Here is a 17,017-nt window from a genome sequence, read left to right as displayed (position 1 = left end):
AAATGAGATTGTTGCAATATTTTTTTTCACGCCGTATTTGCGCAGTGGTCTTACAAACGCAATTTTTTTTGGAAAAAAATTCCCTTTTTTTAAATTAACCACTTTACCACCGGAGGATTTTGCTGTCTTACGTCCAGGCCACTTCTTGCGATTCGGCGCTGTGAGACTTTAACTGACAATTGCGCGGTCGTGCGAAGCTGTACCCAAACGAAATTTACGTCTTTTTTTCCCCACAAACAGAGCTTTCTTTTGGTGGTATTTGATCACCTGTGCGATTTTTACTTTTTGCGCTATAAACAAAAAAAGAGCATTTATTTTGAAAAAATAACAATATTTTTCACATTTTTTTATATGAAATTCCCCCCAAAAAAAGTAAAAATCGAAATTTTTTTAAATTTTTGGCCAATTTGTTTTCTGCTACATACAGTATGTTTGGTAAAAAAAAAAATCACAATAAGCGTATTTTGATTGGTTTGCGCAAAAGTTATTGCGTTTACTAACTAAGGGAAAGATTTCTATCATTTTTGGTGTTTTTTTTTTTTAACGAGTAATGGCGGCGATCTGTGATTTTTTTTTTGCGGGACTGCGACATTGCTGCGGACAGATCGGACCCTTGACTGACATTTTTGACACTTTTGGGGGTACCAGTGACATTACTGCAGTAATCAGTGCTATATATATGCACTGTTACTGTAAAAATGACACTGGCAGGGAAGGGGTTAATTTTATTGGAGAGGGAGGGGTTAATGTATGCCTGGTGCTTACTAACGTGTGTGGGGGGAGGTGACTGAGTGACACAGGGACAGATCGCAGGTTCAGCTATGCTGAACCCTGCAATCTGTCTCTGTTTGTCACTTAGGAGATCCGCCCGCTCTGTTTACACAAGCGGCGGATCTCCAAATTAGATTCCCCGACAATCGGGGAAGAGCAGCGGTGATCACCGCCGCTCCTCCCCTGGCCCGACTCCCGCTGTGACTGATAACAGCGGGAGCGCGCCTCCGGCGGTGCGCGAGCGCCGCCTACAGGGGGAGGAGTCCAGCGACGTAGCACTACGTCGCTGGACGATAACTAACCACTTTGCCGCAGTACGGTCAACCTGACCGGTCGGCAACTGGTTAAAAAATAAGAAAACAGTAAAGTTAGCCCAATTTTTTTTTCTATAATGTGAAAGATGATGTTACGGTGAGCAAATAGATACCCAACATGTCATGCTTCAAAATTGCGCACACTGGAATGGAAACAAACCTTGGTACTTAAAAATCCTCATGGGCGACATTTTAAAAATTTCTACAGGTTACCAGTTTAGAGTAAAGCTGGATACACAATATACAATTTTCTTTAGATTTTTTCCTTTAGACTTACCAAAATCATATAATACGAGGTCAGACCTAAACACTTTCAATTTCTATGCAATCAGGCAGGCCCTTGTACTACATAGTTGAAGGTAAATCTAAAGGAAATATGCCAACAAAAGTTGTATAGTGTGTATCCAGCTTTACAGAGGAGGTCCAGGGCTCAAATTATTGCTCTCGTTCTAATGATCGTGGCTCTACCTCACATGTGTGGTTTAAACACAGTTTACATATGTGGGCGCGACTTGCGTATGCGTTCGCTTCTGCGCACAAGCTAATGGGGACGGGCGCTTTCATTTTTTTTTCCTATTTATTTTATCTTTTATTTTTACACTGTTTTTAAAAAAAACATCCCTTGTAATAGAAATAAGCAGGACAGGACCTCTTTAATGTGAGATCTGGGGTCAAAAAAGACCTCACATCTCTCATCTACACTAAAAAAGAAAAAAAAAAATTTAATTGAGGAAGAAAATGGGTTTTTTAAATCCGTTGCTAGGAAGTGACGTATGACATTGCTACGGTCCTCCAAGGCCATAGAGTGGAGTTGCGGCCATCTTGCCCTCACTCGACTTCCTGGCTGAGAGGAGAGCGGACTGGATCGTTTTCCCTGCTACTGATGGGTCCGATAAGTGGGGAAAATGATCGGGAAGCAGCGGGAGGGAGGGGACACACCTCTCCCTCCGCCCATAAGGATGATCCCACGGCAAATCCGCCACTGATATTAAAGCGGACCGCCCGCCGTTTGAAGAAATACCGGGGTTATGGTAGCTTTCTGCTATCTGCTGCCATAACCCCGGTAAAGTAACGCAATAGTAACTTTTACTGGTAATTAGTTACTTTTTTACTGATGTAACTCAGTTACTTTTTGGGAGAAGTAACTAGTAACTATGACTAATTACTTTTTTTAGGTTACATGACCAACACTGCGGCTCACATATATGCGATGTGGGAACCCTGCGAATCCACTGCAGGTTCCCGCATCACACTCAACTCACAGGCAGTTCACACTGCCATATGCAAATCGCTGGGGGTGTCAATACAAAGTTAACGACACCCCCGGGTCAGTTTGCATATCGCAGTGCGAACCGTCAATTTGGACATGAATCGGATCTGAACACCAAGGCAATCCGATTCTGGTGCGGACCAAAAAAAGGGTCCTGTGCGACTTTGGTCTGAATGCGATACAATCTGTATGGCTGAATTCGCAACGCACAGACATCGCATGTGACTTGCAGAGCAGTGCGCTCCGAATCACATGTGATGTCTGACATCTCATATGTGTGAACCGGCACTTACTGACACTGATACAAAGTTTTTTTCTTTTTAAATCCTGTCCGAAAAATACTGACCCTGTCTTTTGACCTTGACCTTTTACCCTGACCTTGACCCAAACAATAACCCTGGCACTGACCTAGGTCAAACCATGATCTAGGTATCTTTTTTTTATTATTATTTATTTTATTTTTTTAAATATTATTATATATTTTTTCTTCACAAACATTTTTTTTTCTTTCTCTTCCAGGGCAGCACTTGATACAATGTATCTCTCTAGTCTATTCACAGAGACAGAAAACAAGGGGGGGCAGGCTTCACAGTGACACCATCCACTACAGGAAGGGGCGGAGATAAAACCAGCAGGCTCCACCTACAACAGAAAAGTACAGGGGGGGGCGGAGACAAGACAAGTCCCCCTGCACAAGGAGAGAAAGCAGAGCTGTGGGAGGAATCCAGCAGGCTCCACCCACAACAGAAAAGTACAAGAGGGGGCGGAGACAAGAGCAGTCCCCCTGCACAAGGAGAGAAAGCAGAGCTGTGGGAGGGATTTAGCAGGCTCCACCCACAACAGAAAAGTACAGGAGGGGGCAGAGACAAGACCAGTCCCCCTGCACAAGGAGAGAAAGCAGAGCTGTGGGAGGGATTCAGCAGGCTCCACCCACAACCGAAAAGTACAGGAGGGGGCAGAGACAAGACCAGTCCCCCTGCACAAGGAGAGAGCAGCAATGAGCGGTCTTTATTACAGGAAGGAAAAGTCTCACACTGGATTACTGCACAGATCTGCAAGAAATACACAAAGATCTCCGAGATTCAAGAAGAATACACAATATTTATTTACTCATCCTGGAGTCCAGCTGTAACCGCTTGCTGAATGCCAGCAAGACATTTGCATACCTCACAACTTTTTTAGATGGGAATGAGGGACACCTACTAGCAAAAGTTCCTTCACTTGCTGCCCATTAGATACAAAAAGTCAATTCCTGAAAATGACAGGAAACTCCAAATTAGAATGTTGTCACGGGAACAGGTGTCCCCATTGGAGGATTTACCCTTACCTTCATTAATTCTGATGACAATTGTGAAATTTAAAGACACAACTTTCTGTCTCAGTAACAATGGTCTCCAGGATAGAGAGGGTGAATCCAGGCACAGATAACAATAAAAGCCTGACAGAGGTTCTAACACTTATACCAAAAAGGAACATAAAATAATTTTGACTGGACTTATACTGAAAGCTGAGGTTTCATGTGCTTCCCCCCCCCCCCCCCCTCACTATTCATTCACCAACATGCTAATGACATGTAGCACCCTACAAGTAGGTGCTAGGTAAATGTATAGTGGGCCTTGTCTGCCTATCAGCAGGGCTGTAATTTATTTGGCTAGGGTGTCAGGGCTTCCAGATGTGCCTGCTGAGGGGAGAATTATCCCCACTGGCTCCTGTGAGAGGCTTCTCATAGGGCAGTGTGGGAAGCCCAATCAGGGGACACATCCAGACTTGTAATTACCCCAGAAGGCAGATTAGGCTGCAAAGGATTCTGGGAGTGGGTATAAATTTGGGGGGAAGTGAGTGGCAAGGTGTCTTTGGCGGGAGCAGAGTCCCAGGAAGGAGAGTGCGGCTGTCTCTCCTGTCTGAGGAAGGCGGATAGCTCGGGGTGTCGCCTGAGTGTCCAGAGAGAGTGCCGAGTTACATAGTTACATAGTAGGTGAGGTTGAATAAAGACAATAGTCCATCCAGTTCAACCTGTGTAGGTGTGTGTGGCTGTAATCATCTCTCATACCCCTGAATGTTCTGATCCTTGAGATGTACGTCTAAGAGTCTTTTGAAAGCCACCATACTACCTGCAGAAACCACCTCTTGTGGTAGAGAATTCCACAATCTTGTAGCCCTAACAGTAAAGAGCCCCCCGCGTTGCCTGAGGTTAAAATGCTTAAAACGCATTGTGAGAAGCTCACAGTGTGCAGTGGATATGGGGGAAGCACTTTTTCATCAGTAAATACACCCTGGGCTCCGTGGATCCTAAATCATAATCATAATGTGTCTCTTACCCCCATAGATCCAATTCACAGAATTTTTTTTTTCTTTCCCTCGGTCACCAACTTTCTGTTCCTCCTTCCCCCCTCCCAGCACGCGGCCAGGACTCGGCGTTATAAACGGAGAGCGATTAAATCTTCAGGCTTTCTACTCAGTTTGATTGAACATTCACTTAGTCTGTGTTATTCTAACAATATCATCTCCAAGGAGAAATCAATGAGCTCACTTGGAATGATCTAAGTGAACAATTGGCACCCGTGCCCCGCGTTTTGTCTTTAAAGCGGCCCCGACCGCCGATGTCTTTGATGAGCAGGCGGTGGGCGAGAGATGGAAGTATTCTTAGCGCGTTGTGCATAGGTAGGTGGACGTCTGAGACGTGTGCAGCATGCCAGCGCCACTTCCCGCTCTGCAGAATTATTCACGCTCAGATGTCTTAGTCTTTGTCTTTGGGATCTCCAAGAAAACAAGGATGAAAAACGAAAATTCAGAGGAAAATGTTGCCTTTTCCGAGATGCAGGGGTGCAACAAATCGCTAAATATCGATATATGGAGGTCATCATAAAATTAGGCTCACATTAGATGTCCCCACCATGTGCTGTGTCATTCAGCCCCCTATGTCACTACAGGAGGCAGCGGGGTCTGCGGATGGAGGCACCGCGCATCCAACACCCCCAGAACTGTCAAAGTCTAAAATACTACACAGGACCAAAAGTGACCGAAACCCCTCTAAGTTGCTGATCCCACCACTGTCCCACAGTAACCAAAATTACAAAATAGTGTGAAATAGATGCTGCCGCTTTAAGTGTAAACAGGAATAAAATCAAAATCTACTAACAATTAAAAATGAATAACAAAAAAAAAACCATTAATAAAAAAGTGGCGCAAGAAGTAATAAATAAACCCAAAATACAATAAAGATCAAAATAAAACCAAACCGTGTTTAACGAATTGCTAAATATTCATATATGGAGGTCATCATAAAATTAGGCTGGCATTAGATGTCCCCACCATGTGCTGTGTCATTCAGCCCCCTACGTCATTACAGGAGGCAGCGGGGTCTGCGGATGGAGGCACACCGCGCATCCAACACCCCCAGAACTGTCAAGAGTCTAAAATACTACACAGGATCAAAAGTGACCGAAAACCCCTTTGAATTGATCCCACCACTGCGCCACGGTAACCAAAATTACAAAATAGTGTGAAATAGATGCTGTCCCTTTAAGTGTAAACAAGAATAAAACCAAAATCTACCAGTAATTAAAAAATGTAAAAAAATTAAAAAAAAGTGGCACAAGAAATAATAAATAAACCCAAAATACAATAAAGATAAAAAAAAAACTGAACAGTGTTTAATGAATCGCTAAATATCAATATATTTTAATATAGCTAAGCCAATTCCCAGACGACGTTATATCTGACGAAACGCATAGGGTGGGGCTTACGACGGTGACATCACCACGTTATCGCTTTCTGATTGGCGGGCTATGGCTTCGAACCCGGATGTTAGAAACCGTTTGTTAGAAACTGCTAATTGGCTAATACGCATGCGCGAATTAGCTCCCGTTAGCAACCGCTAATTGTGCGCACGTCATGCGTTCTCATGTTTGCACGCACTGACTCAGACGTTTTGGCGCCAAAGAAGGCCTATTTAAAGGCAGCTGATGCACTGGCACTTTGCTGTCTTGTCTTCAGCTCTTGCCGTTGTTCCTGAACCTGTGACCTGTTTCCTGCTGATTTCCTGTTGACCTTTTGGCTTGTTCCTGACTCCGCTCGTCTGCTGCCCGTCCTGACCCCGGCTTGTTTGACCATTCTCTCGGATCTCCCTTGTCTGTTTACCTGCCTTCGGACCTTGACCGGTTCTCCCTTTGGTGGGGCGACCCTGAGGACCGCGACCTGGTATTCACACGCAGCGAAGTCCATCCTCACCACCAGAGGCTCTGGCGAAAACCGGTGGATACTTAGATTTCGCACCTCAGGCTAGCCTGTGTCACTTACCTTGGGGGGTTCCCATCCAAGCTCCGCCCTCTAGCGAACATTGGAGCCTATCTCTGCCGTCAGGTTACCACCAGTACCCTAACATCGGAGCAACGGAGGAAGGCTTTGTAGGAATGCTGCGGTCTCCATCGGCATGATTTTATGAGAGCTCTTTACAACTCTAAGTTGTTGATCCCACCACTGAGCCACAGTAACGAAAACTACAAAATAGTGTGAAATAGATGCTGCCGCTTTACGTGTAAACAAAAATAAAACCAAAATCTACCAGTGATTAAAAACTAATAAAAAAAATAATAAGAAAGTGGCGCAAGAAATAATAAATAAATCCAAACTACAATAAAGATGAAAATAAAACCAAACCGTGTTTAACGTATCGCTAAATATCGATATATGAAGGTCATCATAAAATTAGGCTGGCATTAGATGTCCCCACCATGTGCTGTGTCGTTCTGCCACTACAACATTACAGGAGGCAACGGGGTCTGCGGATGGAGGCACCGCACATCCAACACCCCCAGAACTGTCAAAGTCTAAAATACTACACAGGATCAAAAGTGACCGAAACCCCTCTAAGTTGTTGATCCCACTACTGAGCCACAGTAACCAAAATAACAAAATAACCCAGTGTGAAAAAGATGCTGCTGCTTTAAGAGCCGGTTCACACTGAGGCGACACGACTCCTTACTACTTCGGGGGCGACTTGTGCATTACATTGCACCACGACTTCGGAGCGACTTGCAGGGACTTCACATAATGGAAGTCTATGCAAGTCGCTCCGAGGTCGCCCCGAAATAGTACAGGACCCTTTTTCTAAGTCGGAGCGACTTGTGTCGCTCCTATTAGAACGGGTCCTGTAGCGGTCAATGGACCGCGAGGGATCGCGACTTGTCAGGCTGACAAGTCGCATGACAAGTCGAGCTAATGTGAACCAGCTCTAAGTGTGAACAAAAATAAAACCAAAATGTACCAGTAATTAAAAACTAAAAAAAAAAAAAAATCATAAAAAAGTGACGCAAGAAATGTTAAATAAATCCAAAATACAATAAAGATTAAAATAAAACCAAACTGTTTAATGACTCGCTAAATATCGATATATTTTTAACATATCTAAGCCAATATGTCTAAGCCAATCCCCAGATGACGTTACATCTGACGAAACATGTAGGGTTGGGCTTACGACAATGACGTCACCACATTATTGCTCTCTAATTGGCGGGCTACAGCTTTGAACCCAGAGCAACGGAGGAAGGCTTTGTAGGAATGCTGCGGTCTCCATCGGCATGATTTTATGAGAGCTCTTTACAACTGTAGGTTTTGGGGATAAAGATCAAAATAAAACCAAACTGTGACACCCAATTCAGTGTCTAAATGAAAAGAACGTTCAAAACTACATATATTCAATTGGGGTATAATTTTTGTGTGATCTCTGCTGTTATAATGGTCTTCACAGCACACCACGTGTCACCACTTCCCCGTAAGATCTGCACAATTGCACATACCACAATTTGCAGATGACACCAAGCTATGCAGTGAAATGACTTCCTTACAGGACGTCTCCAACTTACAAGCTGACCTCAATGCACTATTTAATTTTTCAACTATGTGGCAAATGAGGTTTAATGTTGATAAATGTAAAGTTATGCCATTTGGGGCTAAGAATATGCATGCATCATGCATACTAGGTGGAGTATAACTGGGGGAATCCATAGCGGAGAAGGATCTGGATGTTCTGGTAGATCATAAGCTTAATAATAGCATGCAATGCCAAGCTGCGGTTTCCAAAGCAAGCAAAGTCCTTTCTTGTACTAGGAGAGGCATGGATTCCAGAGAGAGAGAGATATCATTTTGCCCCTGTACAAATCATTAGTAAGACCTCATCTGGAATATGCAGTTCTGTTTTGGGCACCAGTTCTTAAAAAAGGATAATCGGGGAACTGGAGAAAGTGCAGATAAGGGCATCCAAACTTGATAAGAGGCATGGAGGAGCTCAGCTATGAGGAGAGATTAGAGGAACTGAATGTATTCTCTCTTGAGAAGAGGAGATATCCCCCATATGATCACCATGTATAAATACATAAGGGGGGGATATAATCACCATGTATAAATACATAAGGGGGGATATGATCAACATGTATAAATACATAAGGGGTCCATATAGTGAACTTGGTGTTGGGTTTTTCACTTTAAGGTCATCACAGAGGACAAGGGGGCACTCTTTACGTCTAGAGGAAAACAGATTTTGTTTCCAAATACGGAAAGGTTCCTTCACAGTAAGAGCTGTGAAAATGTGGAATAGACTCCCTCCAGAGGTGGTTCTGGCCAGCTCACTAGATTGCTTTAAAAAAGGCCTGGATTCTTTCCTAGGTGTACATAATATAAGTGGGTACTAATATTTATAGGTAAAGTTGATCCAGGGAATATCTGATTGCCTCTCGAGTGATCGGGAAGGATTTCTTTCCCCTGCTGTAGCAAATTGGATCATGCTTTGCTGGGGTTTTTCACCTTCCTCTGGATCAACTGCAGGCATAGGATTGTGTATATGGGATTGTATGGTTGTGTTTTTTGTTTTGTATTGGTTGAGCCAGATGGACTTGTGTCTTTTTTCAACCTGACTAACTATGTAACTAATTTATTGCCTTACACTCTCATGTTTGGATCCCAGGACGAAGTCGTAATGACGAAACGCGTCAACGTGACTGCACAGCAATGGGAAGGGACGTCACATGCAGTTCCGACATTAGCGAATAGTGGTCAGGTGACACACAGGATTTCTTACACTGGGTCTGCCAGGACCATGCTATGTGAGGTTCAGCCCTCTATTTTTCATGCGATTTAACAGTGTTTTACACGTGAGTGCAAAGGGTGAAGATTTTATGTATGTTTTAATAAATTTTTAGTATATGTTGTTGCACAATTGGAGTTCTCTTTTTGTTTTACACATGGGAGCAATACGGAATCACCTTGATGTTTGACAACCACTATTGGAATATCCACTACCCTGAGGAATACTTTGCCTGATTGCCAAACACATGAGTGTAAGGCAATAAATTGTGGTGAGTGCAGATCTTACAGGGAAGCGGTGACACGGTTGACACGTGGTGTGGTGTGAAGTATATTAGAAACAGCAGTTATCCAACATGAATTATACCCCAATTAGATATATGTCGTTTTGGATGTTATTCCCCTTTAGACACTGAACTTTCACTGGGGGTCACTGTCAAGAGTCTATTTGAAGCTGCAGAGCAGGAGACACGGGCCTCCAGAGTTTAACCGGTTAAGATCAAATTGAACCATGTGTGGGGCTATCACAACATAATTATTATACTCAAAATTAAATAAAAAAAATATGCCCTAAAATACAGTCTCTCTCTTGTTTCTTCTTTAATAACACACACGTAAATATTTCATCTTCTAGGGAAAGGATCTCCAAACTTTTCAAACAAAGGGCCAGTTTATTGTCCTTCAGACTTTAGGGGGGACGGACTGTGGCCAAAGGGAGTGGAAATTTTCCTGGCATCAGTGGGAGTAAACAGAAATAGTAAGGAAAAGTGCCCCATCGTTGGTATCATTGGGAGGAATAGTGCCCCATCATTGGTGTCAGTGGGAGGAATAGTGCCCCATCATTGGTGTCAGTGGGAGGAATAGTGCCCCATCATTGGTATCAGTGGGAGGAATAGTGCCCCATCATTGGTATCAGTGGGAGGAATAGTGCCCCATCATTGGTGTCAGTGGGAGGAATAGTGCCCCATCATTGGTGTCAGTGGGAGGAATAGTGCCCCCTCATTGGTATCATTGGGAGGAATAGTGCCCCATCATTGGTGTCAGTGGGAGGAATAGTGCCCCATCATTGGTATCATTGGGAGGAATAGTGCCCCATCATTGGTATCATTGGGAGGAATAGTGTCCCATCATTGGTGTCAGTGGGAGGAATAGTGCCCCATCATTGGTGTCAGTGGGAGGAATAGTGCCCCCTCATTGGTATCATTGGGAGGAATAGTGCCCCCTCATTGGTGTCAGTGGGAGGAATAGTGTCCCATCATTGGTGTCAGTGGGAGGAATAGTGCCCCATCATTGGTGTCAGTGGGAGGAATAGTGCCCCATCATTGGTATCATTGGGAGGAATAGTGTCCCATCATTGGTGTCAGTGGGAGGAATAGTGCCCCATCATTGGTATCATTGGGAGGAATAGTGCCCCATCATTGGTGTCAGTGGGAGGAATAGTGTCCCATCATTGGTGTCAGTGGGAGGAATAGTGCCCCATCATTGGTATCATTGGGAGGAATAGTGCCCCATCATTGGTGTCAGTGGGAGGAATAGTGCCCCCTCATTGGTATCATTGGGAGGAATAGTGCCCCATCATTGGTGTCAGTGGGAGGAATAGTGCCCCATCATTGGTATCATTGGGAGGAATAGTGCCCCATTGTTGGTGTCATTGGGAGGAATAGTGCCCCATCATTGCTGTCAGTGGGAGGAGTAGTTTCCCATCATTCAGCTTCGGGTGTGGCTGCAGGAAGGTTCTCTGGCTGTGTGTCTGCTCCAGGTGATTTCTGTGAGAGGGGAGTTCGGTAAAATCTCTCCCAGCCCTGCTGGCCCCTATCTGGGGAGGCCATGCAGGCCAGCAGGGCCTCTCCTGCTGGAAGCTCTGAACCATCCCCTGGGCTGATGGATGACATACCTGCTCCTGGACAAGCCATGGCTGGAGATCTCTCTGCCCCTGGTGAGGATGAGGATACCGAGTCCATTCGGGAGCGAGTGGTGGCCGGGGTCAAGGTCCTGAATAGGGAGAGAGACCAGCTCTACAAACTGAGAGCAGAGTTGAAACGCCTGCGAAAGCAACGTGAAGGTTTGCACAGCCGCAGCCGTGGATCTATGGATTCGGAAATCCAGTTGGCAAAGGTCCGGGTTCAACACCAGGAAACCATTGTGGCCATGATGGAAGGTAAAGAGGGGCCCTTTAAAGAAAAGTTCTGCAATGACCGCAGATTTGCAAGGATGGCAAAGATGGAGGTGGAGGAGGGGACCCCAAGTTCTGACCCCCTGCCCCCCCAAGGTGAGGTGAGCAGCCCGTTACCTTCTCAGGGCTCAGGAGGCATGCTTAAAGTGATCCAGGCAGTGGAGTCTCCAGTACGGGCGGATCAGCTGGTGTTTGGTGAGGAGAACATACCTGATAATGTGCCTGATAAGGTAAAACCTAGCAAGTCACAAGTGACTGATAAAACTATTTTTGTGCCATTTAACACCTTGGCTAATACTGATGTTTTGCCCAATGACACCCAGGCTGGTAATTTTGTATCCAGCAATATTTCAGCTGCTGATGTTTCCTTGCAGGAAAAACTGCGTTTAAAAAATGACATTGCAGCAAAGGAACTACAAGAGCCTGAGCAACCCATTAACCCCCCTTTTGCTGAGCCCAAGGCTGTTTGTCCAGTCACAGCTGTTGTTCAGGACTCTACACTGCAGCATCAGGCCACCTGTGGTACTACAGCAGACACTGTGATAATGAATGGTGATTGTAACAATTCTTCTAACGATTCTTCTATTTCAGGTGTTCTGAATAGTGCTGCCAATATGTGTGCAAAAGACAATCCTGCTGGCTCAGTACAAGCAATTAATAATAAGGATAGTAATAATAATGTACCGGCTAAAGTCACATCAGTGTGGGGTCTTGGCCCTGATAAGCCCTCTTTTGCTCAGGTGGTACGCTCTGCACCTGGTAATATTATTAAGCCAGGGCTGCAGCCAATGAGGAACCCTGCTTCCAGGCAGAGATTTACACCACAGACTGCCACTTTGAGCACCCCTGGTTCCGGTCTTGGGTCTCTGGCTTCTGCTGGGGGTCCAAGGCGTAATGTAGTCATTCTTAAATGGGAAGGTGGTGCAGTCTCTCCAGCACGGCGTGTGGTGGTGGATATGATTTTGGAGATGGGCTTTGGGGCGAATGACCTTTATGCCCTAATACATGTAGCTGGGAGCCGGGAGTACACAATCAGCTTCACCAGGCCAGAGGGTCTTGACCTGTTCTGGGAACGATATGAGGCTCGGTGCAGGTCAAGACCCGAATGGGAAGATCTGGCACCAGTTGCTGTTTCACAAAGATCAACGGTTAAAAAAATAACCATCATCCTCACTAACGAGAGTGTTCCTGCTCGGGACTTGGAGGTCTGGTTAAGGAATTATGGTGAGGTTTTGACAACGCCAAATAAAATCCTTGATGAACGTGGCATCTGGACTGGGGGTTGGTCAGTAACGGTCAGGTTGGCCAGGGATGGGAATGTTGTCCGTCACCTGCCCTCCTCGGCTTTCATAGGGAGGGATAGGATGACTGTTTTTTATCCTGGTCAGCCAAAGCTGTGTCACCGCTGTGGAGAAAAGGGGCACTTTAGCTCCTCCTGTTCAGCCTTAATATGTTCGGTATGTCGGGGACAGGGTCATGTGGCCAGGGACTGCACCCAGGCGATAAGGTGCAACCTGTGCTTGCGCCTTGGCCACCCCTACAGCCGATGTCCGGAGGCCTGGCACAATATGGAGAAGGAGGTAGTAGATGAGCTGTTGAGGCTGGACAGGATGGAGGATGAGGCCCCTGGTGTACCATCCTACTCTGCGGTGACTGACCCCCCAGGTCCTGTTCAGGATCCCTCCCCAGTTTCTGTGGCCAACCCTCCTGTGTCTGTAGGTATTCCTTCTGTGGCTGTCTCTGTGTCCCCCCAGCCTACTGTACCCGCTCCTCTTGTGTCAGAACCTTCTAAGTCTGTGCCCCCCAAGTCAGTCTTGCCCCATGAGTCTCCTAGGTCTGACTTAAGGGAAGGTCCCCCCCCACCTGGAGCGGTGGCATGTGCCAAAAAGGGTGCTGCTGCTTCTTCTGTAAAGAAGTCTTCTGCGAAGACTTTGAAGAAAAAAACAAGAGATGAAAACATCTCGGAGTCTGACCTGCAGTACCTGGAGGAGAGAAGGAGGGTTGTGAGGCGGAAGAGACAGGCGGTGAGGACGGAACAGGGACAGGAAGCCCCAGTGTCTGTCCCCAACCGTTCTAGGGCTTCCGCTTGGGATATTTCCTCATCTGGAGCTTCCTCTGAACAAAATTCAGATTCAGAAATGGAGTTGGAGGAGGCCTCAAGAAAAAGAGAGGCTTCTGGTGATGAGCAGCAGAGGGGAGCTAAGAAGCAATCCACCCAATAACCCAAATGGCGGTTCCCCCTCCGTTAAAAGTGGTGACAATAAATGTCGCCAGTATTAAGTCGGTAAGAGCTCGTTCTATGGCCTTCTTTTTGTTCAGCCAATTAGATGCTGAAATTTTATTTTTGCAGGAGACTAGGCTCACCTCCTTGGCAGATATTCATATGGCCAAGAGAGAGTGGAGGTATGGTCCATCTTACTGGTCTCTTGCGGCCGAGCCTTACAGCGGGGTGGCGGTGTTGTTTAAAACCGGCATGGTAACTGTCCGGCGGGTTATTGAGGTGGAGATTGGGAGATGTATGGTCTTAGACGTCCTTGTGGGAGGGCAGGACCTGCGCCTAATTAATATTTATGGGCCGCACACAAAGTGGGACAGGAAATGCCTTTTTACAAGGATCAAGCCATTTCTTTTTACATCCCGGCAAGTGGTTTTTGGAGGTGACTTTAATACTGTGACTAGGCCCAAGGACAGGAAGGACTTCAATGACAGGCTGGGATATGATAGCGTTTTTTTAAATAGTATGGTTAGGGATGCTGGTCTTGTGGATGTGCACATTAAGCACCTTCCGGATGACACAGGGTTCACCTTTCATCGAGGTAATAGTCAGAGTAGGATAGATAGGTTTTTTTTGAAGGAGGCCTCTGCTTTCTCACCCCCAGTGGTGCAGGCAGTGGAGTTCTCTGATCACTGTATGCTATCTGTGGTCTTGAATGCTTCAGACTTCCCTCAGAGGGGCAAAGGCATCTGGAGATTGAATTCGACTCTCCTTGAGGAAGAACATGTTAGACAATCCTTTGAGGAATTCTTTCAGGCACAGGTGACCATCCTGGACTTTTGTAGCAGCAAGGCTGAGTGGTGGGAGCTGACCAAAAAGAGGATTGCTGGATTCTTCAGGGGCCTAGCCAATAAAAAACAGTTTAATAGATACATGACCTACCAACGTTTGCGGAGGAAGCTGGATATTCTTGTCTCGAGAGGAGGAGATCCTGGGGCAATCTCTGAAGTGAAAATCCTCCTCAGGAAGTGTCAATATGATCGGCATACCTCTTTGGTTCTGGAGCGGGACTATGGGAAATACCACTCGCCTGACCCTTACCAGAACTGCAAACAGGGTGTAGCTGTTAAGATGGTCGTTGGCCTTAAGGATAGTACAGGTTCCTTGACAAAGTCCAGGTCAGGGATCCTGGAGGTCGTGAGGTCTTTTTATGCTGAACTTCTTGGGAGGAAAGAGCTTGACCGAGACAAGATGGAAAGCTTTTTGGACTCTACTCCAGGTCTAAATGGTGGAGATGTCCCTTTGATGAATTTGACAGAAGAGATCACAGTTGAAGAGGTGACGAGGGCAATTGAACAGCTTGCCATCAAGAAGTCACCTGGACCGGATGGTCTGACGGCTGAGTTTTACAAAGCCTTTAAGTCTATTCTGGCCCCACATTTGGTAGAGATTTTTAACAGTTGTCTTGCTGAGGGGGTGCTTCCCCCTTCCATGAGACACTCAGCTGTGATTCTTCTTTCAAAAGGTAAAGATCCTTCGATGATTGAGAATTGGCGCCCCATCAGCCTTCTCAATGTCGATAGAAAGGTGCTGGCGAAGATACTTTTCTGGCGCCTATCGGCAGTAGCAGAGTCTTTGCTTTCTCGCCATCAGCACTGTTCGATCCAGGGTAGGAGCACCTTCACAGCGGTTTTAGCTGTCTGGGAGGCCTTGGAGCAGTGCAGGGCTGCAGGCTGGGGAAAGTATTTACTGGCATTGGATCAGGCAAAGGCTTTCGATCGTGTCAACCATGAGTACCTGTGGTTGCTCTTTAGTAAGTACGGTCTGCCGGGTGGTTTTGTCGATTGGTTAAAAGTCTTGTATAAGGGGGCAGAAAGCTTCCCTCTTGTTAATGGTTGGGTTGGACAGTCCTTTGAGGTTGGTTCTGGGGTGCGCCAGGGTTGTCCCCTGAGTCCCCTGCTCTATGTGTTTGCAATCGACCCCTTCATCAGGAGGCTAGAGAGCAGCATGTTGTGTGGGGTACCAGTGGGAATCCCGGGTGAGCCGCCTTTGAGGGTTGTTGCCTATGCGGATGATGTGTCAGTGATTGTCACTGGGACAGATGAAGCAGAGGAGGTGGTCTCTCTGACATCACGGTACTCTGAAGCATCAGGCTCCAAGATCAATCAGGAAAAGAGTGAAGTTTTTTGGATGGGAAAGGAAGGTGAGGGGTTTGATCTCCCGGACACCTTTCCAGTGCCCCAGGAAAAAATTAAGATATTAGGCATTGAATTCGGACCTGGCGATTATGGCCTTAAAAACTGGGAAGGCAGGCTGGAAGTTGCCAATACTAAGGTGGTCAGCTGGAAGAGATGGAAGTTATCTCTGAGGGAAAGGGTTGATCTGATTAAGACTTACCTGATACCGATCTTCTTGTATGTCAGCCCTGTCTGCATCTTGCCAGTGTCTCTCTATGCTAGGATCTATAGTGTGTTCTTCCAGATGCTGTGGGGGAACAGACTGAACCCCATCAAGAGGAATGTCACCTATCTATCCAGGAGGGAGGGTGGCTTAGGTATGGTCAACCCCGTTCTTTTCTTTTCACTGCTATTTCTCAAGTTTAACATTGGTAGTATGCTTGCAGTGGAACCTCCTGGATGGACAGGCATGTTTAGTTCTTGGTTTAGGCCTTTTCTGCGACTTTGGGAAGAAGGTGGCCAAGTGAAGAATCTCAGGGGTCATCGTGGTCAGCTTCCAGCCTATGTCGCTCCGTGTCTGAAGTTGCTGCGGCAGTGGCGACTGTCGGCTGAAGATCTCAGATCTGCTCCGAGGAAAGTCCTTATGAGCCGAGTCTTGAGCGAAGTCTTTCATGACCCACTGGCCTTAAGGGATTGCCCAGGCCCAATTTTGAGGGAAGGGTTAAGATTGATTAATTTGGCTAGAGTCCCCCTTAAAATCAGGGATCTGGCCTGGTTGTGCTTCCATGGGAGGCTCTATGTTCGGGGCAATTTGAAATTCCGCAGTGGGATGGATCGTGGTTGTCCTCGGGAGGAATGTTCAGGTGAGGAGGAGACTATGGACCATTTTCTGCTTCGTTGCCCTTTTAACATAGAGGTATACAAACAGGTGGGGCGGGCCCTCGGTGTTCCTTTCCTCTCCAGGCTGGGTTATGCTGAGTGGGTGTATGGAGCATTCAATACTGGTGGGGGCTTTTG

At 46.2% G+C, this 17,017-nt stretch overlaps 1 protein-coding gene across 1 annotated transcript in view; it reads left to right on the top strand.

Annotated features, from left to right (window-relative positions):
- Positions 1–13,907: 13,907 nt before the first annotated feature.
- The window catches only part of LOC309565577 (uncharacterized protein), a gene marked incomplete at both ends in the record, with an annotated part of 59,225 nt that continues 56,115 nt past the window's right edge, over positions 13,908–17,017 (top strand). Inside the window, one exon of the mRNA XM_082270531.1 lies at positions 13,908–14,517. Coding sequence (XP_082126657.1) covers positions 13,908–14,517 — 610 coding nt within the window. The remainder of the gene's footprint in view (positions 14,518–17,017) is intronic.

The sequence above is a fragment of the Pelophylax lessonae genome (assembly GCF_965119305.1).
Source record: "Pelophylax lessonae genome assembly, chromosome: 10".
Taxonomy (NCBI): domain Eukaryota; kingdom Metazoa; phylum Chordata; class Amphibia; order Anura; family Ranidae; genus Pelophylax; species Pelophylax lessonae.
This window is presented reverse-complemented; position numbering and strand designations above follow the sequence as displayed.